The following is a 21,604-nucleotide window of genomic DNA, read 5'->3' as shown; positions in this document are numbered from 1 at the left end:
TGAGCAGTGGGGCAGGAATACACATTCTGGGAACATCTTCCCTTCGGTTGGCAGAAGGAGTGGAAATTATTGAAATTGGGTTAAATGCTGAGATAGGTCACAAATGCCCAAGGCTGGGTTCTGTGGGGCTCTGGGAAGCTTGGTCTAGTGGAAGGTGACCCTGTCCATGGCAGGGGGGTGGAACTGGGTGATTTTAAATGTTCATTTCAACCCAAATTCTTCTCAAACCCATGAGGAGTGGGGCAGGAATACACAAAGTGCCTCAGCTCAGAGCGTTATCTGCACTGTGGATGTTTGCTTCTCCCCTGTGGGCTGCACTGCCATCAGTCTGTCAGCCAGCTGGAATTTCCCTTGCTGTCCCATCAGGGCCAGGCTGCTTCCCAGAGCGTGGAGTAACCCCTGAGTGCGGCACACGAAATCAGGGCTTGGACTTGTAAACTGCAGGAATGATGACCAGATTTGTAAATGGGTTTGGAATGCAGCTGCTGGGCTGCAGGGGTTACCCCGCACTGCTGGGGGTGGCTGAGGGCTCTGTTCCTCCCCAGGCCCTGGAGAAGCACTGCAGGGTGGAAGCTGGCTTCTCTGGCATCCGAGACGTGTACAGCACCACGCCCATCCACGACAACATGCAGCAGAGCTTCTTCCTCGCAGAGACGCTGAAGTAAGGCCGGGCTCACCGGGCCCTTCCAGAGCAGCACAGCTCCTGCAGCAGCTGCTCAGTGAGCCCCAGATGATGAGGGGCAAGTCTTCTCTTCCAGGGGCACGTGGGCAGGGGGCTGGAACCAGAGGAGCTTTCAGGATCTTTCCAAGTCCACCCATTTCCTGCTGCAGAACCTCTGCTGCCCGTGGCTCCCTGGAGGCTCAGGGGCTGGGTTTGAAGGGTCCTGCTTAGGTGGGAAGGGTGGGGGTTTTCCAGGGAGGTGGGAGCGTGTCCCATCCTGCTGAGCTCCTGTAACCCGGGTGTGCCTGTCCTGTGCTGCAGGTACCTCTATCTTCTGTTCTGTGAAGATGACGTGCTGTCCCTGGAGGATTGGGTGTTCAACACCGAGGCTCACCCCCTGCCCATCAACCACACGGACTTCAAAGCAGCAGGGCAGCCCTGAGCCCCCTGCCCAGCTCCTGCTCCCCCAGCCTGGGCAGCCTCTGCTTTTCCTTGCCATTGAAGGAATTCCTGTTGTTCCTGAAATGGTGTTTTGGAGCACTAGTCCAATTCCGGACAGTATTTTCTTGGGAAGATGAACCATGACTAAGCACCTTCTTTTCCTCTGTGAGGAGCTCTATTAGGCTGATGAAGAGAAGTTTATTCTGGGCCATACTGTACACAGTTCATAGACATTCCTTTATACAGAGAATTTATATGGAATCACTGATTTTGCTTTATAGTGGCCAAAGGACTGGAAGTTCACCATAAAATGGACTTTACACACACACGAACACACACATCCTCCTTTCCTTTCTCTGGTTCATTTCTGCCTTTCATCTGCTCTTGGATTTATCACCTTTCCAGTGAACAGTTCTCAGAGTTCTGGGCTTTCTGGTGCTGGGCTTTGGGGGCTCTTCATTTGTCCTTGGTGTGGGAGAGCAGCTGGAATTCTCGGGGGTGGCTGAGGAGCCCACTGAGAGCTCAGGAGTGAAGAGGGGACAGGGAAAGGTGATGTTTTAATGGGAAAATAAGAGGATCAGACCCTCCACAGACAGGAGCAGCCTCAGGTTGCAATTTGCAGATCTCAGGGGGCCACTTGAACCATCCTGATCCCTGCTGGAGGGGTAACTCAGCAGGACAGGAGCAATCCAGGAGGCTCCCAGAGTGGATCGGTGATGAATTCCTCCTCCAAGGGAGACAACAGAGGAGCTCTGCTGAGCCCAAAAGGAGATCCAAGGCTGCAGTGGCCGTGGGTGGTGAGTTCAGGATGCTGAGGGCAGGAGGGAGGGGGCAAAGCTCCACCCTGGGCTGCAGCAGAGCACACCTGGAGCTCTGCAGAGGGACAGGTGACACAGCCCTGGGGCCCTGGTGGCCCTGCCTGAGCAGGGACTGGGACAGGGGCACCCCAGAGGTCCCCTCCAGCCTCAGCCATTCTGGGACTCCGTGGTGTCACAGCTGTAACTAAACCAAAACTTGGCTGCAAAATCCTTGCTCCTGATGTATTTTTATATACTTCTTTCCATGCTCTTAAAACCATCACATCTCATTTAATTTTCTTTTTTTTTTTTTTTTTTGTGTTTTTCTACTTTTATTTGGAGCTAAATGTTATGAGTCACTTGTAATAATTTTACTGCTGTAATAGTCAGATCTGTGAAACAGAATAAAAGTCTTGTAAAATAAGATCTGTTGGGCTTGATCCTGTAAAAGACCAGTCACACCATGCTCAGAACGAGACAGTGCTGGTGGATTTAAAGAGTTTCGTGCAATAGAAGTTGATTTCTAGGGGAATCTAGGCAGTGTTTGACAGCAATTCCAAGCTCTCTTAAACTGCTGGGTCTGGGATCAGCATTCCCTCTGATCACTGCAAAGCTCTGTGGCCCTGGGGGATGGAACACTTTTGTTCATTCTTGTGACATCCTTGTGACAATTGGTTCATTCAGCAACTTGGAGGAAAATAAAGTTGCTTTGAGCAAGTTGTGAAAACAGAAAATGTTGTTTCTAAATTCCTGCCTTTGTAATTCCCCGAGAGAAATAAGATTGTCAGAAGGGGACTTAGCATTATCCCAGGGATAAAGCTGCTGCCTGCTAAGCCTGGCCTAGAGGAACGGGTATTGGTAAATAAACATCTTGGGAGTGAGCTGTGTTATCCGGAGATTTGGGATCGGGAAGCTCTTGGAGCTCAAAGGATTTTGATAATGGATTAAGGGAATTTCTTAAATAAGAATGACCTGCTCTTGGAGTGACATGGAGCACTCTGCCTGGCAGAATTTAAGCCCCCAGAACAAGCAGTGTGGCTCAGGTTTCCTTTGGGAACAGATCCAGGGCTGGTTTCCATTTCACACGGGTGAGTGGGAGCAGCCCACACCCTCCCAGAGGAAGTTTCCTGCAGCTCGGTGGCCACAGCACGAGCCAGGAGGGGTTTGAGCTGCCCTGGAGAGGCAGAGCTCACCATAGCTCTGCTCCCAGGAGCCCCACACCAGGCACAGCAGAAGGTTTGGGTTGCAAGCTGGAACATTTCAGTGATGCCAAGGCAACTCTGCAGATTCCTCTGCCTGGGCTCCCAGAGATGCCCTGAAATCCCCAGGGATTAATCACAGGCAGCGAGCTCAGCCTGGCTGTGTTTAGCAGGAGCCAGGATTTACTCCCAGGATCAGCTTTGTTCCAGGGCCTGGCCTTGATCCACACCAGGGATTTTTCTCTCCCACAGCAATGCAGGTGATGGGAATGTTTGTCCTGCTGCTGCTGCCTTGAAATGTTTCTGCTGCTCCCTTCCCCGAGCCTTGGCTGGATCTCCTGCACCCTGCCTGGGGGAGCAGGGCTGGATCCCACCCCAGGTTCCTCCTGCCAGGTGGGATTTTCCTGCCCAGAGGGAAGCCCTTGCTTTCCAGACTTGGAGCAGGTGAGTAAATGGAGTTACACTGAACCAGAGGTTTGGCTGCCAATGCCCCATGGAAAGGATCTGGGGAGATGTGTGTCCTGCAGCTGCTTTCCTGCCTTCCACTCTCAGGTATGTGGCAATTCTGTTGCTTTTTGGTCTTTTCTTCCTGCTTGGAGTCACCAGCCTGGGTTATTGCCCATTTCCCCTGGAACATTCCACTTCTACTTCAGAAGCTGTCATTACCATCTTAATTTTCACCATCAGAGCTTGTGGCCCTCCTTTATATCAGAAAGAATTTCCTGCAAATGAAGTTCTGATAACAGAAAGCTGCATCAATGGTGGAGGTGAAAACTCTTCCCTGTCACTTGTACAACCACAGGCTGCTGTTGCCTGGCCTGCTCAGAGATAAGACAAAACCACCCAAAAAACAAATGCACCTCTTTGTGACCCACACTTCATTTTTCCAGAATTATTAAATCCCCTGGGAAGGCTTTCAGCAGAATTGGCTGTTGGATCCAAAAGCCTGGCAGGCAGGGTGTTTTTCCAGGTGGGTTTTGATGTGATCCCTGTTTGATTGTTTGGGATGTGATGCAGCAGCCCAGGGCCAGCAGGGTCCCAGCAGCTCCTCCTGAGCACGGCTGGGGTTTGGCTCTGCCCCCGTTCCCTGCAGGGATCACTGGAGTCAGGAACCCATCCCATGGACTCTGCTTGTGAAGGGTTTGGGTCTGGGTTTGGGTCTGGGTTTGGGTTTGGATTTGGGTTTGGGTTTGGGTCTGGGTCTGGGTTTGGGTTTGGGTCTGGGTTTGGGTTTGGGTTTGGGTTTGGGTCTGGGTCTGGGTTTGGGTCTGGGTTTGGGTCTGGTTCTGGGTTTGGGTTTGGGTCTGGGTTTGGGTTTGGGTCTGGGTCTGGGTCTGGGTTTGGGTCCGGGTTTGGGTCTGGGTCTGGGTTTGGGTCTGGGTCTGGGTCTGGGTTTGGGTTTGGGTTTGGGTCTGGGTTTGGGTCTGGGTTTGGGTCCGGGTTTGGGTCTGGGTTTGGGTCTGGGTTTGGGTCCGGGTTTGGGTTTGGGTTTGGGTCTGGGTTTGGGTCTGGGTCTGGTTCTGGGTTTGGGTTTGGGTCTGGGTCTGGTTCTGGGTTTGGGTCTGGGTTTGGGTCTGGGTTTGGGTCTGGGTCTGGGTCTGGGTCTGGGTCTGGGTCTGGGTTTGGGTTTGGGTCTGGGTCTGGTTCTGGTTCTGGGTTTGGGTTTGGGTCCAGGTTTGGGTCCGGGTTTGGGTCTGGGTCTGGGTCTGGGTCTGGGTCTGGGTCTGGGTTTGGGTTTGGGTGGCTCCTCCTGAGGAGGAAAGGCCAAGGAGGAGCTGGGAATGCCAGACACAGGAAGTGGCTCCTGCTCTGCAGCTGAAGGCTTTGCTTTGAAATGCCTCAAACTCCCATTTCCTTTGCAGGCCATGCTTTTTCTGGGATGAACTCTCTGATTTCCACAGCTGTGGAGCTTTATCACCTCTGGTTTTCTTCTCCCTTCAAACCAGACCTGGATTCTTTTTCCTCCCAAGTTTTTCACCCCTGCTGCTGCCAACCCCTCACCATTTTCCTTATTTTCAGCCCAACTTTCTCCCTTCTGAACAAGGGGAAATCTGGGATAGTTTTTCCTGCTGGGTGGAAATCTTGCCTGTTATTATTTTTAGGATTCCCTTTGATCCAGGTGTGCCTGGGTGGGCCCCACAGCAGATGTGTGGATATTTAACATTCTTCCTGAGTGCTGTAATCCCAGGACCCAGCAGTGGAGAGCCAGGTTGGGTTTGTTCTCTTCCAAGGAGCAGCAGCCACCCTAAATTATTTCACTTTTGTCTTTCATTCTCTTTCCCATCAAATAATTCCCCCATTTCTCATCTTTATGAGGTGGCTGATGACACTGGAAATGGTTCAGGTGTAAAATGAGTCCCTGTGCCACTCATCATCCAAACAGAATCACCCCATCTCTCCACCACCCTGCCAGGTCCCCTCCTGCTCATTTCCCAGACAAACCAGGACGTTTATCCTGCTCCAAACCCATCCCATCCCATTACTCTGTGCTGGGTTATTCCAGGGAAGCAGCAGCTCTGCCTCCCTCGCTGCCCAGCCCAAGGAGCCCGGCAGGTTTTACAGCACATCTGCTCCAGGTGCTGAGCTCATCCCTGCTGAACTCCCAGACCTGTCCCTGCTCCCAGAGTCATTTCCATGCTCTGCTAACCCCAAAGCCATGATCGGGTTCTTCATGGGGCACAGTTCCATGGAAGTTTGCTGCAGAAGGAACTTTCTTCTTCCTCCCTCAGTGCAACAACCCTGGTGTGAATCCCAAATATCCCCCCTGGTTCCACTGCTGGGCTCACCTGCCTGGTCCCATCCTCATCCTCCCTCCTCCACCCTTAATGGCTTGGTCATGCTCTCGCTCATCTCCATCTCGAGAGTTCTTTAAACCTAAAACAAAAAAGATTAGGCAGGCTTAGGATGCAGCAGAGCTTCAAAGGATTAAATGCTGATGCTCCCTCGGAGAGATCAAACGCTCAGTGCTGCTGGCCCTGCAGCAGAAAGGGGGAACTGGAGCAGGAGGATGAGGTGTGGGGAGGGTTAAAAATGAATTAATTTGTGTGTCTTGGCCCAGCCACCGCTGAGGGACAATGTGACAGCAGTGGCCGGCCGTGAAGGGACACTGAAAACATGGGAGGTGGAAAATCTTGGGGTTGAAACGGCCCAAAATGTGGCACGGTGGTAAAAATGACCCAAAATGTGGGGATGATGCTGGAGAAAGGGGGCTGAGGCCGAGCACCATCACCCCAGGGCTGCTAAATCATTCCCATCCCCTAATTCCCATCCCTAGGGCTCAAACCTCAGCAGAATCACTGCAAGTGACCCCACCAATACCAGTTTTGTTAAAAAATACCCATTTTGGTCAGCTTTAACCAAGTAGAAGTGCAGGACATGGCTGGTTTGGGGAAGTGCAGAAGAAGTTCAGGGGATTGTTCTTTCTGGGAAAAGCTGAATTAAGGACAAAATGCCACCGTGGGAATGTGGGGATGGACACACACCCCTGTCCCATGGAAAATAAAGACAAAATCCTTGGAGACCAGAGGACGAGGGTGTTCATCCTTCCAAGAGCCCTCACAGTGGACACATTTCAGCCCAAAAAGCGCTTTTTTCCTGAGCGACTGCCGCTCATTCAACATTAAAACGTGGCTTTACCCTGACAAGTACCGCCCATTTAACACTAAAAAGAGCTTTTCCCTAACCAGGCGATTTAACACTAAAACATACCTTTTCCTTAGCGGGTGCCGGTCATTTAAAACAATATTTTCCCTGACTGACCGACGGTCGTTTGACACATCACGTTTTTCCCTGGGGCCGGTAATTTAACCCCACAAGGATCCTTTCTTTGACTGTGATTTAACCCCACAAAGATACTTTCTCTGGGGGCGATTTAACCCCACAGAGATCCTTTTTCTGGCAGTGATTTAACCTCACAAATTTCCTTTCTCTGAGGGCAATTTAACCCCACAGAGATCCTTTTTCTGGCAGTGATTTAACCTCACAAATTTCCTTTCTCTGAGGGCAATTTAACCCCACAGAGATCCTTTTTCTGGCAGTGATTTAACCTCACAAATTTCCTTTCTCTGGGGGCGATTTAACCCCACAGAGATCCTTTCTCTGGAGGCGATTTAACCCCACAGAGATCCTTTTTCTGGGGGTGATTTAACCCCACAGAGATCCTTTTTCTGGGGGTGATTTAACCCCACAGAGATCCTTTCTCTGAGGGCGATTTAACCCCACAAATTTCCTTTCTCTGGGGGCGATTTAACCCCACAGAGATCCTTTCTCTGAGGGCGATTTAACCCCACAAATTTCCTTTCTGTGAGGGCGATTTAACCCCACAGAGATCCTTTCTCTGGGGGCGATTTAACCCCACAGAGATCCTTCCATGGCGCCGATTTAACCCCACAGAGATCCTTTCTCTGAGGGCGATTTAACCCCACAAATTTCCTTTCTGTGAGGGCGATTTAACCCCACAGAGATCCTTTCTCTGAGGGCGATTTAACCCCACAGAGATCCTTTTTCTGGGGGTGATTTAACCCCACAGAGATCCTTTCTCTGAGGGCGATTTAACCCCACAAATTTCCTTTCTCTGGGGGCGATTTAACCCCACAGAGATCCTTTCTCTGAGGGCGATTTAACCCCACAAATTTCCTTTCTGTGAGGGCGATTTAACCCCACAGAGATCCTTTCTCTGAGGGCGATTTAACCCCACAGAGATCCTTTTTCTGGCGGTGATTTAACCTCACAGAGATCCGAGATCCTTTCTCTGAGGGCGATTTAAACCCACAGAGATCCTTCCCTGGCGCCGATTTAACCCCACAGAGATCCTTCCCTGGCGGTGATTTACCTTCCCCTGGCGGTGGTTTAACCCCCCGGAGCCCCTTTCCCTAGCCCCCGTTTAACTCCGACAGGGTTTGTTTTCCCTTCCCGGCCCCTCCTCGCCGCCTGGCGCCGCCCCGGCCATGGCGGCTCCGCGGCGCGGGCCGGGCGCCATGGCGGGGCCGGGGCCCGCGGCGGCTCCCCCGCGCCTGGCGCTGGCGCTGGCGCTGCTGGCCGCGCTGGCGGCCATCAAGTACTACCGGGACGCGGAGGCGGCGCGGCAGCAGGTACCGGGAGCAGGGTACCGGGTACCGGGTAGCGGGCTGGGGCGGGGACGGGCCCGCGGGACGGGCGGAGGGAGGGGGAATGGCGGGCGCGGGCTGCGTGAGGGGAGGCGGCGGCGCCGGGCGGGCAGGGGATGAGGGAGCCTTGGGTGGGCTGAGGGGGCACCGGGGCTGAGGGAGCCTTGGCTGGGCTGAGGGGGCACCGGGGCTGAGGGAGCCTTGGGTGGGCTGAGGGGGCACCGGGAACCGGTGGGCACCGGGGACTGAGGGAACTTTAGCTGGGCTGAGGGACCACCAGGAACCGGTGGGCACCGGGGACTGAGATAACCTTAGCTAGGCTGAGATGGCACGGGAACCGGTGGGCACCGGAGATTGAGGTAACCTTAGCTGGGCTGAGGAGGCACCAGAAACCAGTGGGCACCAGGGATGAGGGAGCTTTAGCCGGGCTGAAGTGACCACCCAGCATCGATGGGAGCTCAGAGGGCCACAGCCAGGGTGAGGTGGCCACCAGGCATCCATTGCCAGGGCGGTTGGGGTGGCCAGCGCAGGACTAAGAGGAGTACGGGCATTGTGGCTAATGGGGCTGAGGTGGCCGTAGCCAGGCTGAAGTGACCACCAGGCTTGGGGCGGCCACCAAGCATCAGTGGCCATGGGGGTTAAGGCGTCGCTGGTGTTGGGGCGACTGCCAGGCATCGGTGGCTGCTGGGGTTGAGGTGGCTGTGGCCAGGCTGAGGTGGCCACCAGGTATCGGGGGGTTAAGGTGGCCACTGGGCTGAGGTGGCCACCAAGAATTGGGGGGGTTACAGTGGCCACTGGGCTGAGATGACCGCTGAGCTGTGGTACCACACTCCAGTGGACATGGGCTTGAGGTGGCCACTGCCAGGCTAAGACTCTGCAGAGCTGTGGTGGCCACCAGTGACCAGCTAGCCCCTGGGTCCAGCCCCTGGGTTCTCCATCTCACAGCTCCTCTGCCACAGCCTCCAAAGGTCACTGAGATGTCAGCACCTGCAGCCAGGTGCTCAGCAGAAGTGTTGCCTGTTTGCAGAGCCCAGGATGCTCATCCCCATTCATTCAGGCAATAAAAGCAGGTTAACTGTGGTCAGTCCACAGTGCATTGTGCACAAAAAACCAACTCCCTTTGTTTTTTCATGTCCTTGGCCATGTCCTCGTCCAGATCTTCATTCAGAGTTCCAGTTTATTTCGGTCTCAGCCCTGGAACTGCCCTGGAAGGCTCTTAAGTGCTTTTGTAGCTGCAGTTGATGGCAGCAAAGCCTTCCAGGCTGCATTAGTGCTGCTTCAGGCTGGCAGGCAACAGATGGAAAATAAACTGGTTCAGGAGCTCTGGGGATGGTGCTGGTGCTGCAGGCAGTGGAGAGCAGGCACAGGCGAACAGCAGAATGCAGAGTGTTTGTGCTCCCAGCTCCAGGCTTTTCCGGGGCTGACAGGGCAAGCTGGTGGATCCCGGGGCATGTGCCAAGGGCTGGCTGGCACTGAGGGCTTTGTCTCACCTGCTCTGTGCCTCTCCCTCCTCTCACGCCAACCTGGAGCTCTTGCTCTGCCTCCAAGTTGTCCCTTTTACTTCAGACTGTGGAGTGGAAGTGTCTGGAAGCACACAGAGCCCTTCTGGGGCTGCTCTGAGGGAAATAACACCTCGGTGAGCCCTGTGGGGGCTTTGCAGAGGGAGAAACTGAGGCACAGAGAAGCGGGGATCCTGTGGAAGTTTCTGGAGAAGGCTGTGGGTTCTATGACTCCCTGATGGATGGCTGAGGGAGCAGGGAGACAAAATATTCCGTGCAGTTCCGAGGCTGGAGATTTGGAGGGGCACTGACCAGGGCAGGGCAGGGGAGTGGCTCCCACCACTGGAGTGGATCCCACCACGAATGGAAGTTTCTAATTCCAAGGGCTCAGCTCACTCCCTCTGTGCTTTTGGAATGTGCTACTGACATATTTGACTGCCTTTGTTTGACTGCACATCAGCTTATCCCAGCAATCACCACCTCCAGTGCTCCCAATAGCTGCAGGTTTAGGACTAACAAGCTGGAAAAAGTGGGGAAATTTTCTGACAAAAGACACTGAACGTGAGCAAATGGCTCAGTTGGAATTACTCAGGCAGATGCAGGTTCAATAGCTTCGTGCCAGCAGTTCCTGGACACATTGCAAATAGCACCAAATCCTGCCAAGGGGCCTTAATCTTTCCCCTGGATGTGCTGGGAAGAGTGGGATTAACTCCAGAGTGGACTCCTGCATGATGTTCCAATGAAATCTCTCTTGCCTCTTCTTCCCAAACCAGGAGCTGGCTCTGAAGTCCTTGGGGAATGAGGGGCTGTTCCTCTTCTCCTCCCTGGACACCAACAAGGACCTGTACCTGAGCCCGGAGGAGTTCAAACCCATCGCTGAGAAGCTGACAGGTGGGTTCCTGTCTGCCTTCAGAGCCCTCCCTGCACAGAGCCAGACATAATGAGCCCCACAGCTTGGATCCACCGAAGAGTTTATTCACTTTATTGTTTTCTGGGTGCTGGTTTGGGTCTTACTTACATGAAGAGAGGCTGTGAAGCTTTCCATGTTGTTGAAAAGACTTAAGCACCAGACATCACCCGCACTCTCCCACTTTAAAGCCATTGAGTTGGTCCCTTCCTCTTCAATTCATGCAGCCAGAGTTGGTCTGGGGCTGGGTGTGAGTTCTGCTGTGTGGGGACAGCTGGGAAACTCCCAGTGCTCAGGATTTGCCAGGATAAACGTTTAATCACTTCATAATTGCTTAAAAGGGGAGGGAGGGGAAACAGCTGCTTGAATTCCTTTCCTCTTGTCTAGGGGTTGCTGCAGTCTCAGAATCCGAGGAGGAGGAGACACCGGATCCAGACGGGGAGACTTTGTCCATTGTGGCCAAATTCCAGCCCTTGCTCATGGAAACAATGACGAAGAGCAAGGACGGTTTTTTGGGAGTAGGTGTCCTGCAGGCCACAGATTCTGGGATAAACATGGCTGGTGGGCTGGGAACAGCACCAGGAATACGTTGGGAGGGGGCAGGGTCCTGCTGAATCCCGTGGGATTTGCTGCGACAGGGACCCCACTGCCCCCCTCAGCTCTTCAGGGTTTCAGCACACTCAGCAGCAGCCTGCCCCAGTTAGAACACCCTTCCTGGGGAGCTGGGAGCAGGACCTAGAGCTGGCTCTGCCTCAGCTGAGTGCAGCAGCACTGGTGTTATGTGGCATGTTCCCCTCTGCTCTGTTACTCACATTCTTGAAGGCTGACAGAACTGTTTGGTGGGCTAAGAAGAATTTGGGATGTGATACAAATCTTTTCCCCCTTTTCCAAAGCCTCCCTGCATCCATGACATCTGTGGGCTCTGACAGCATCTTTTGTTCACAGATTTCTCACATCGCCCTGTCTGGGCTCAGGAACTGGACGGCCCCTGCAGCCCCCATGAGTGTCCTGCTTGCCAGGCAGTTTAAAGCCTTTCTCCCTCCAAAGGATAATCTGGATCTGGGGGATCCATGGTGGATAATTCCCAGTGAACTGAACATCTTCACTGGCTATCTCTCCAACAACAGGTTTTACCCTCCACCTCCCAAGGGCAAAGAGGTGAGACAGGAAACTCGTGTTTTCTGTGTGCATCCCTGGATTTTCTAAGGAAGCAGGAATTCTGTAGTGTATAGGCAGGAGCACCTAAACTGGAGGCAAAACTGAGAGCAGGCAAAAGCTCTGTGTGTCTGTGACAGCCAGATTAGGCTGGCTTGAGTAACTTCATCTTGTTTGTTCATTGTGTGGGATTTCAGGATAGTTTTTCCCAGAGGGGCTTATTCAGAAAGGGCCTGTGCTCATTCCTGGTGGAATGTGAGCTTTTAGGTGCCAAGTGGTACTCTGTGTGTGCTCAGCAGGTAAAGCCTGGCTGTGCATCCCTCCCCTGAGTGTGTGCTCACAGGTAAAGCCTGGCTGTGCATCCCTCCCCTGAGTGTGTGCTCACAGGTAAAGCCTGGCTGTGCATCCCCTCCCCTGGGTGCAGGCAGGTGCTGGTGGGATCAGTGGTTGCTCTCCCACCCCTTCAGCGGCTGGAGCATTGATGGAGGCAGCCTTGCAGATCAGTTTGCTGTTCTGCCTGGGCTGATGGAGAGCTGCAGACCGTGGGAATGGCACAGAAGCCGTGGAAGATGGATTTATTTGTGACAGCAGTGCCTTGCTTTGTCTCCTTGGTGTGCGATTAGGTCGGTCCCTGAGCTGGGTGCTCAATCACAGCCACTCTCTGGCCTTGCTGCTCAGGTGGGGGCTGCTTTGGAGCCGTGTGGAGGAACAGTTCTCCTTGTTGCTCACCAATTCCCTCTGCAGGTGATCATCCACAAGCTGCTGAGCATGTTCCACCCGCGGCCCTTCGTCAGGACGCGCTTTGCCCCGCAGGGAGCCGTGGCCTGCATCCAGGCCAGCAGCAGCTTCTACTACACCATAGCGTTCCGGTGAGCCCCGGGGGCTGGGGGACACCCCCGAGCCTGTGCCCTGGCCCAGGCAGGGCAGGAGGCTGCTGCAGCCCCTGGCAGAGAGCACAGCAGTCACAGCACCTGCAGCATGTTCCCCAGGGACACCGGGGTGCTGTGGCTGGGAGGGGAGGAAGGTCACCTGTGCTGCCAGTGTCACTGTGTCTGCATGGACTGCCCCTGGGGAATCTGGCTAGCAAGAATTTTGTTAGATTTAGGTTTATCAGGGTGTCTTTCCAAGAGTAGAGTCCACAGAATTGTTTTACTGGCAGTGTTACACACAGCTTTGATGTGTCTGATCTAGTTGGATGGGGGGCTAAAGGGGTCTTGTTCTATCCCTGTGTTTCAAGGAATGATAAAATATTTCATCCTTCCTGGCTGCCCAGTTTCCAGAAGGCTACTCCACACATAGATACTGGAGATGCTCCTGACCCAGGGCATCTGTTCCAGTCTCTCACCCTCTTCATTGTGTGACATGAAAAGCTTGTTAAGCTCCAGCACTCTTGCCCAGTTTAGGTTCATAATTCTGGGTGCTGGACACAGGTTTTCCCTGCAGTCACCTGCAGTGCAGGATTTCTGCTGATGGCTCCTCTCTCCTTTCAGGATCCACGCTGAATTCCAGCTGAACGAGCCACCAAACTTCCCCTTCTGGTTTTCCCCGGGGCAGTTCACAGGTTACATTGTCCTGTCCAAGGACTCTTCCCACGTCAGGGACTTCAGGCTCTTTGTTCCTAACAACAGGTACAGCTGTTTCCGTCTCATTTCTTGGAAAATGTCAGGGATTTGAGCCCTGCAGTTGCCTGTAAATGCATTTCTACATCCCTGAGGATCCCTGATGCATCCAGGGCCTGATTCATGCCCCAGGAACTGTCCCTTGGTACTGGGAGGATGGGAGGGACAGGCAGGGTGTGGCAGGGCTGGCAGTCCCAGTGCCTGGCTGCAAGCACTGAAGTTCAGCAAGGCCTGGTGCTCCTCCTCTTCCAACAGATTTTTTACTTGGAGTCTCACAGGTTATAAGGTTTTGTGTGCAGAGCTTTGCACCAGCTCATTCCTGCTCTCTGGCAAGGAGCTGGAAGTGTTTCAGGGGGAAGAAGCTTCAAATCTCTTTGCCCATGACAAGAGTGAAAATTCTATTACAACGTTACCCTGGCGACTCAACCCCAGTGGCTCTGTCAGCACATTTCTTACAGCCAGCTGACACTTTGGGCTCTGCCAGCAGCCTTTTGCTTCCAAAAAAACCCTTTTAAAAGTTCAGCAGGATCAGAATGTGCGAGTGAAGTGCTGGGAAAGAAGAGGGAGCAAAGACATCTCTCTCTCCTGTCATTTGACAGAGCTCAGAGGTGTTGAGTGTGTTTTCCAGAGTGCTGAGTGGGTGCCTGGGCCCTGGTCCAGCAGGGATCTGGTGTTCCTGGGCTGCTGCAGGGATCTCCAATGGCTCTGGGTCCAGTGCTGACCCTGCAAGAGGATGTTCCCGTTTGTTTGAGGTTTTATGCTCAGCTGCAGCCCTGGGTGACGTGTGGCTTCCCCATGCAGGTCCCTGAACGTGGACATGGAGTGGCTGTACGGGGCAAGCGAGAGCAGCAACATGGAAGTGGACATTGGATACCTGCCTCAGGTCTGTGCCCTCTCCCAGTGCTCCACACGTGTGCAGCTTCTCCTCAGGGGTTTTTGTGCTGCCACTGAGCTGTGGGACCTCTGTGACTCCATTCCTTAGAGCTGGCTCATGATCATTTCAGTACAACAGTAGAATTCCCATTCATCTCTGTCTGTCCTCTGCAGCCCCGTTGGCAGCTCTTCTGATATTTTCCTTTTTCCCTCAGTGTGGGTTCAATCCTAAGCTTTTGGAGACTTTTTCCTTTTTTTAAACATTGCCTGACAGGCAGGAGGGAAGATGAGGAGCTGAACCCAGGCCCTGAGCCCAGAGCAGGGTATGAATTACTGTGGGTCTGGATTTAGAAAGTGCACGAGGTTGTTCCCCTTTTTTGTAGTAATCCCAGCTCTTGGGACAGGAAACATAAGGCAGAATTCTGAATGCCTGGATTCAACAGGCCAATGTTTTCCTAAATTAGAGTCATGTTTATTTTTAATCAGCAAAAGTCAGGAGAGCAGATTTAGCAGAATCATTTCAGCCGTATGAGAGCACAAACCACAGGGAAGCTCCTGGGCAGCTTTTCCTGCTGCTCCCTCTCGTGGCTTCCCAGGGCTGAGCTGGTGATGGGAGCAAGAGCTTCCAACGAGCCCTGCAGATCCTAAAGATTGAAAGGATCTGGTGTCTCACAGTCAGTAATCTCCACTGGGAAGATGAGAACATGGAGTCTCTGCATTTCCAGTCCAGAGAGTGCAGCCACACTAAGGGAAATGAAGTTCCTCTCCTGGTATTTCACTGGTAGAGTGCAGCTCTAGGAGATGGGAGATCAAGCTGTACCTTCCTGAGGAGCTGCACAGTGTTATTTTGGATCTGTACCCAAATTCTCCTGTATCTGTATTCTCCTGGAGCCCAGCAGAACCAGGAGAGGGCTGTGTGCAGGGTCCCAGCAGCCTGTTCCCCTGCAGATGGAGCTGGAATCCACGGGGCCTTCGGTCCCCACTGTGATCCATGACGAGAACGGGAACGTCCTGGACAGCAGGGACCCCTCAGGGGAGCCCATCCAGTTTGTGTTTGAAGAGATCACCTGGCAGCAGGAGATCCCCTGGCAGGAGGCAGCCCACAGGCTGGAAGTGGCCATGTATCCATTTAAGAAGGTGAGGAAGGGGCTGGGCTCTCCTTGGCACGTTGATTTGGGGCAAATTGTCCTCACCGAGCCATCCAGTGACCTGGAGGGCCAGCAGATGCCACAGCTGAGCAGCATCCAGGGCACTGGGAGGGTGCCCAGGGCGTTTGGGGTCACACAGCAGCACAGACAGGAGCAAAGCCTCCATTTCAGGTGTCCCCAGCACTGTACTATGGGTGTAGGCTCATCCTTCCTGCCTCTTATCAGTGGCTGCTGCTGTGATTTTGGAGCAGACAGGTAATTGTGCTGCTTACAAATGGTTTTTCCTCTGGCTTTACTTCCACAGCAGCCAGGTGCCTCTGGACCAAGCTTTCCTTATCAGCAGAGAACACATGATGTGCCTGTGCCTCTGCAGCCTGCAGCCAGACACAAATTTATAGCTCTGGGTGACCCGAACTATTTAACATGCCAGCAGCCTGTGGAGCAGATGGCTACTGCCTGTCACTGCTTCCTTGGCTGAAGGGACACGTTTCAGTGGCTGCCTCCTTGTACCCAAGCTTACAAATGTCCCTTCAGGCTGCCAGGATGTTAATATCAGTTCCTTTCATTTGGATGATTGGAGCAGGCTCTGTGCAGCTCCCTCACAGCCAGTTCTCAGGCTGTTTCAGGAGCTTCTGTAATAAATATCTCAAGGCCAGATTTCCCAGCAGCTGAGGTGGGGTTGCAGACAGCCTGGCCACCCTGGTGCAGATGTTCTCTGCAGTGTGTAAGGTCAGGGCTCTGCAGGTGCCAGGGACAAGGGGACCACAGCCTCCCCAGGAGGCAAGGTTGTCCCTGGGGACACCACCACAGATGTCACTCACTCAAATCTGCAGGTCTTGCTGCAGCTTGAGCTCTGTGTGTGTCACCTCTGGGCCTGTTTCCTTCAGAGCCACTCCTGGTGGAGCTGGGCTGTTGTGTGCCTGTTCCTCACGCTGTCCCTCTGCCCCCAGATCTCCTACCTGCCCTTCACAGAAGCCTTTGAGAGAGCACAAGCAGAGAAGAAGCTGGTGCACTCCATCCTGCTGTGGGGTGCCCTGGATGATCAGTCCTGCTGAGGTGAGGACATTCCCAGCCTGGCAGGAGGGATGGGGGTCAAGGAGCTGGCCAGGAGCCAGCAGGAAACCTTGTGCCACTTGTTTTGGCTCTGGAGGTGCTGGATAGACAAAGGCTGGGAGTGGGAATTTCTGATGAGAGCTGAGAGTGGGAATTTCTGATGTGAACTCCGCTGCCAGCTCTGTCTGAGACAGGTTGTGAGTCAGGTGCCTTTCTCGAGGTGGAGACACGCCTCTGGTCTTTCCTCTTTCCTGCTGGGGAAGAGGCAGCACTGGCAGGAAAAGGGACACTGCTCTGTCTGCCTTGGGGCTGTCCCAGTGTGCAGCTCTTCCCCCTCAATGCCTGAGAGCTTCTGTGCCACGTTGGGCAGGAGGGATGGGTGGGAGGGGAAGGGTCTCTTCAGTCCTGCCTGCCCTGAAAAACCCTCAGCACTGGGCTGTGCAAGTGGCACTCGGGGTGGCTTCCATGGCTCACTTCTGCTGGGCCTTCTGTGCCTGGCTTGGGCCCTGCTCTGCTGAGTCCTCTGTGCCAGCAGCACCTGTGGGGAACAAAAGCCATGGAGAACTGCCAACAGCAGAGCAAAAAGACACTGGGGAGGGCAGGGGGGAGCCAGAGTCAGCTGCCACTCAGGAGGTGGCATCATGGTGACAGTGACCTGAGGAAACGAGAGCAAAGCCTCCTGTGCCTCTTCTGTGCCAGGTTCGGGGCGAACTCTCCGGGAGACCGTCCTGGAAAGTTCGCCCATCCTCGCCCTGCTGAACGAGAGCTTCATCAGCAGCTGGTCCCTGGTGAAGGAGCTGGAGGAGCTGCAGGTGAGGCTCACACTCTGCTGGGAGTGCCACGGGGTGCCAGGGACAGGGGGAGCTCCCTCCTGTGCCAGGGGGGATTTTTGTTCCAAGCCCTCCCTGTCCTCGGCCACTGCAGGGGCCAGGCAGACACCAGAGGGAGGCAGGCTGAGAGATGGCACTGTGACCCCCTTGGCTCTGTCCTGGTGCCAGGCTTAAAACTAAACCAGATGCTTCTCTGTGAGACAGAGAGACGCCATCAACCACCTGACTGCCCTGCAACCCAGAGGACAGCCAAATAACCAAATAACTGTCTGAGCCCTGAGGCTCCTGATTGAGCCTTTCCCCATCTCTGAGCCTGTGCTGTCAGCTGGGATCAGTCACTGGGCTGGGATCAGACTTGGTGTGCCTGTGATGGGGTGATTTTCTTGTCTGGGAACAAAATCTGCAGCTGAAATGAGAGAGAGAGCCTGAAAGGGAATGGGAAAGCAGCCTGTGAGAATGGTGCCACTTAACATTGCACTGCAGTGCAGCTCTCTGCTCCCTCCCTGTGTCCTGTGTGCTCCCCCTGTGCCGTTCTGCCACTTCTGGGCTGTGCCAATGTGTGTTTTTGGTATCTCCCTGCAGAGCAACAGAGAGAACGAGTTCTACAGCAAGCTGGCCAAGCTGCACCTGGAGAAATACAACTTCCCTGTGGAGATGATCATCTGCCTCCCCAACGGCACGGTGGTGAGGCTGGGCTCTTTCCATGGAATGTGTTCTCTGCAGGGTCTCCCAGACCTGGGACTGCCCTTGAGCCTTTGTCCCTCCACCTGGAAATCTGGAACAAATGTGTTTTAGTTCAGAGACAGAAGAGCAGCAGCTCTGGGCAGGGGCAGAACAGACTTGAACCAACTGTGACTCCTCACTGTCCCTGAGGTTTGGGAAGCCACTGTAGCTTTGTTTTCCTGCACCCATGGCCCTTTGTGCTCATCCTTTGAAGAAAATGTCCTGATCAGCACCTACCAGCACATTTATCTCCCCAAATGGGTCACAGCAGATCAGCTGTTAACCAGCTCTGGCTCTGCTGTGCTCCCAGCAGCTCCCACTGCCCTTCCCTCTGGATTTGGGGAGCAGTTGCTAACACATGGCAGCTTGGTGCTGGCTGGGTCAGCTGCTGGGCTGGGCTAGTCCTGCCCAGACACTGCTGATCACAGCTGCAGGGTCCCCTTGCTGTCCCCATGAGGCTGTGGGCTGTGACAGTGGGTCAGGGTCCCCCTTTGCCATCTCTGGGGCAGCAGGAAGTGTTGGAAGCTCAGGTGCACCCCAGGCTCCATCTCCCCAGCTCCTGCTCACACACATGAGCTGAGCCTCCATGATTTTTCCCAAATCACCTTCATCTTCTTCTTAACCTAAGCAAAGGGTCAGCACCCTTGGGGGAAGATCACACATTCTTCTGTGACTGTGAAAGTCAGACCCGAATTCTGGTTCCTGAATTAGCACTTGGAAAGAATTAGATATTCTGTAGGAGCTGTTACAGCTCTGTCCTGGCTGCAGGCCAAGGCAGTGGATGGGGAATTGTTCTGACCCTTAGAAGTCTCCTCTCATCTGTTCTCTTTGCCAGATTCACCACATCAATGCCAACTATTTCCTGGACATTACTTCTATGAAGCCTGAAGATGTTGAAAGCAGCATCTTTAGTTTCTCAACCAATTTTGAAGACCCTTCAACTGCAACTTACCTCCAGTTCCTGAAGGAAGGGCTGCACAGAGCAAAGCCATACCTGCAGCCCTAAAAACAGGCACCTGAACACCCCACTGAGATGGCCAAAGACTTCAGAGATCTATTTTGGTTACAGCAAAGTCTCCTCATCTCCGTGCCAGACATTGGTGTTGAGCTGCAGGCAGTCCCAGGCCAGGACCTTGGTTTGAGCCTGAGCTCCAGTTTACACAGCCTGCCCTTCTCAGTTCAGGCACATTTCTACAGCAGTGCAAGTACTTGAACCCATTCCCAGTGCACCTGCCTGGCTGTGCCACCCAGCCTCATTTCTTTGCAGCTCCTTTCAGCCTGGTGGGACTGGTGTAACCACGGGCCTGCTGATCTCCAGGACTTGCTGAGTGCAGGGAGCAGCACTGCCACTGTGACCGAACACTCGTGGTGAGGACAGCCTGCTGTCCTGGGGCAGCTCTGGACACTGCCTGACAGTGACAATCTGTGTGACAGGACGGTGGCAGCTGCGTGTGACAGCCCTGAGCAGCCCCCAGCGCCCTGTGTCACCTGGTGGCCTCACTCGGGCAGGGTCTGTGCCCCGAGGGTGGCACGGGGACCAGGAGTGGGCATCAGAGGGGTGAGGTGAGGATGAGTTTGAGCCCCCAGGAGGCTGGAGGACACAGCAGTGAGCAGTGTCCCACCCATCCATCCCTCCAGGGCTCCCTCCTCAGCCGCTCTGGGAGCTTCTCCCAGTGCCCCCTTGGAGCTCCTGCTCTGTCCCTGTTTGCTTTGAGCTTCCAGGTTGTGCTGGCTGAGGAACCATGAAGTTCCCTCTGGGAACTCCCCTGAGAGCCTCACCTGGGTGAGGACTGGGCAGTTCTAAAAGCCAGAAGTACAAACAGTTATTTTCAGGAATTTTTTCCAAAGAGATTGTTCAGACATTAAGCCATTTTCCCTTACCTGAAGCCACCCTGAGCAGTTGCTCCCACTCTGTGCCAATGCCTGGATACAGAATGAGCATCATTTCGTAATTTGGAGAAGGAAAGGTTCAGTGGAACGGGTTTTAAGGCATATTCCTACAGACATGTGAGGGGACAAAGCATCCTCAGTAGCTGCCTGCAGCCAGCCCTGGCTGGTGATGCTTTTTCTGCTCTCTGAAGCACAATTTTGTTGGACCAAATCAAGTTTAGGGAAAAGCTTTTTTTTTTTTTTCCCTCCCTTCTGACGAGGTATTTTCATTGCTGGGCTCCAGGTGCTGGGAGGAGCCTGGGGGTGGCAGTTACCCTGTCCCCACCATGCCCCAACTTTCCTGTCCATAGCCTGGGGACTGAGCTTAGCTGCACCTCTGGGCTGTCACTTCACTAATTGCTCTAGTGAGATTAATTAATGGTCCCGGGATGTTTCTCAGTGTTGGCTTTGTAACTATGCATCAGCTCTGCACTTTCCCACAGCCCAGTGGGACAAGCTGGGTCTGGCTGTGCCTCGGGGCAGCACTGCAGAGTTGTGTCACCCCTTCGGGCACCTCCATCCCTGCAGGGCTGCGGTGTTTGCAATCCCTCAGAGCCCCTGTTTGTTATTCCCACGAGCCTGGAGAGTGGCAGAGGGAGCCCCAAAGCCACCCCAAGCCGAGGGAGCCCCAAAGCCACCCCCAAGCCGAGCAGCCTGGGGGATCCCGAGGGGACACCGTGTCCCTCTCGCTGTCAGGGTGCCCGGCTGCTCCGCGGCTGCCGCCCGGGTGTCCGCGGGTCGGTGCCAGCGCTGTGCCCACCCGTTCGCTCCGTTCCTCGGTGGCGGGTCCCGCCGCCGCCCCTGCCGCGCCTGGTGACGCCCCGGCCCGAAAGCGCGGCGGGCCCGGGCCGATGTCGGCCGGGAGGGGCGGCGGAGCGGCCCCGGTAAAAACATCCGTGGGGGCGGCGGAGCGGCCCCGGTAAAAACATCCGTGCAGCCTCAGCCCGGCCTCCGCTCTCCTTCCTCCGCCGGGGCTGCGGGTGGGCGAGGGGCGAGCCGGGCGCGCTGCCCCGCACCGGGGTGGCCTGAATGTCCTTCTTTACTCCGGGGTGTCCCTAGTGTCCCTTTACATCGAGGTGTCCTCTGTGTCTTCTTTACACCGGGGTGTCCCTAGTGTCCCTCTACTCCGGGGTGTCCCCAATGTTCTCTTTGCACGGGGGTGTCCCTGCATGTCCCCCCTGCACCAGGGTGTCTCCACTGTCCTCTGTCCCCGGGCTGTCCCCTGTCCCCGAGCTGTCCGCTGTCCCTGTCCCCGGGCTCTCCCTGTCCCTGGGCTGTCCCTGTCCCCGGGCTCTCCCGGGACTGTCCCCTGTCCCCGGGACTGTCCCCTCTCCCCGGGCTCTCCCTGTCCCCGGGCTCTCCCTGTCCCCGGGCTCTCCCTGTCCCCGGGCTGTCCCCTGTCCCCGGGCTGTCCCCGGGCTCTCCCAGGGCTGTCCCTGTCCCTGGGCTGTCCCTTTCCCCGGGCTGTCCCTGTCCCCGGGCTCTCCCTGTCCCCGGGCTGTCCCCTGTCCCCGGGCTGTCCCCGGGCTCTCCCAGGGCTGTCCCTGTCCCTGGGCTGTCCCTGTCCCCGGGCTGTCCCCTTTCCCTGGGCTCTCCCCTTATCCCCGGGCTGTCCCGGGGCTGTCCCCTGTCCCCGGGCTCTCCCTGTCCCCGGGCTCTCCCTGT

General features: G+C 54.9%; 2 protein-coding genes and 1 long non-coding RNA gene across 4 annotated transcripts in view; all 3 read left to right on the top strand.

Annotated features, from left to right (window-relative positions):
• The window catches only part of MAN1C1 (mannosidase alpha class 1C member 1), a 55,235-nt gene extending 52,602 nt beyond the window's left edge, over positions 1 to 2,633 (top strand). The window contains exons 11-12 of the mRNA XM_021534959.4: positions 546 to 661; positions 983 to 2,633. Of these exons, the coding sequence (XP_021390634.3) occupies positions 546 to 661; positions 983 to 1,103 (237 nt within the window). The 3' untranslated portion in view covers positions 1,104 to 2,633. The remainder of the gene's footprint in view (positions 1 to 545; positions 662 to 982) is intronic.
• A 5,397-nt stretch (positions 2,634 to 8,030) lies between these two features.
• SELENON (selenoprotein N) lies at positions 8,031 to 20,881 on the top strand. 2 transcript variants are annotated; one of them, XR_014949897.1, is made up of 13 exons: positions 8,031 to 8,188; positions 10,476 to 10,593; positions 10,997 to 11,127; positions 11,555 to 11,767; positions 12,509 to 12,633; positions 13,255 to 13,392; positions 14,185 to 14,266; positions 15,205 to 15,393; positions 16,355 to 16,460; positions 17,157 to 17,269; positions 17,870 to 17,971; positions 18,846 to 20,718; positions 20,805 to 20,881. XR_014949897.1 is itself a non-coding variant. In XM_021534958.3 (12 exons), the coding sequence occupies exons 1-12, from the start codon at positions 8,045 to 8,047 to the stop codon at positions 19,014 to 19,016; spliced, it is 1,632 nt and encodes a 543-aa protein (XP_021390633.3). In that variant the 5' UTR covers positions 8,031 to 8,044; the 3' UTR covers positions 19,017 to 20,881. The 2 variants fall into 2 exon arrangements, 1 of the variants encoding a protein (XP_021390633.3); XM_021534958.3 differs by having other exon boundaries at positions 18,846 to 20,881.
• LOC146765509 (uncharacterized) lies at positions 8,397 to 9,490 on the top strand. Its single transcript, XR_014949903.1, has 2 exons — positions 8,397 to 8,962; positions 9,008 to 9,490. It is a non-coding gene; the product is annotated as an uncharacterized LOC146765509 (long non-coding RNA).
• Positions 20,882 to 21,604: the final 723 nt, after the last annotated feature.

This window comes from Lonchura striata, chromosome 23 (genome assembly GCF_050655825.1).
Source record: "Lonchura striata isolate lonStrDom1 chromosome 23, ASM5065582v1, whole genome shotgun sequence".
NCBI lineage: Eukaryota > Metazoa > Chordata > Aves > Passeriformes > Estrildidae > Lonchura > Lonchura striata.
The sequence above is the reverse complement of the archived record's forward strand: the minus strand, read 5'-3'. Positions and strand labels throughout refer to the sequence as shown.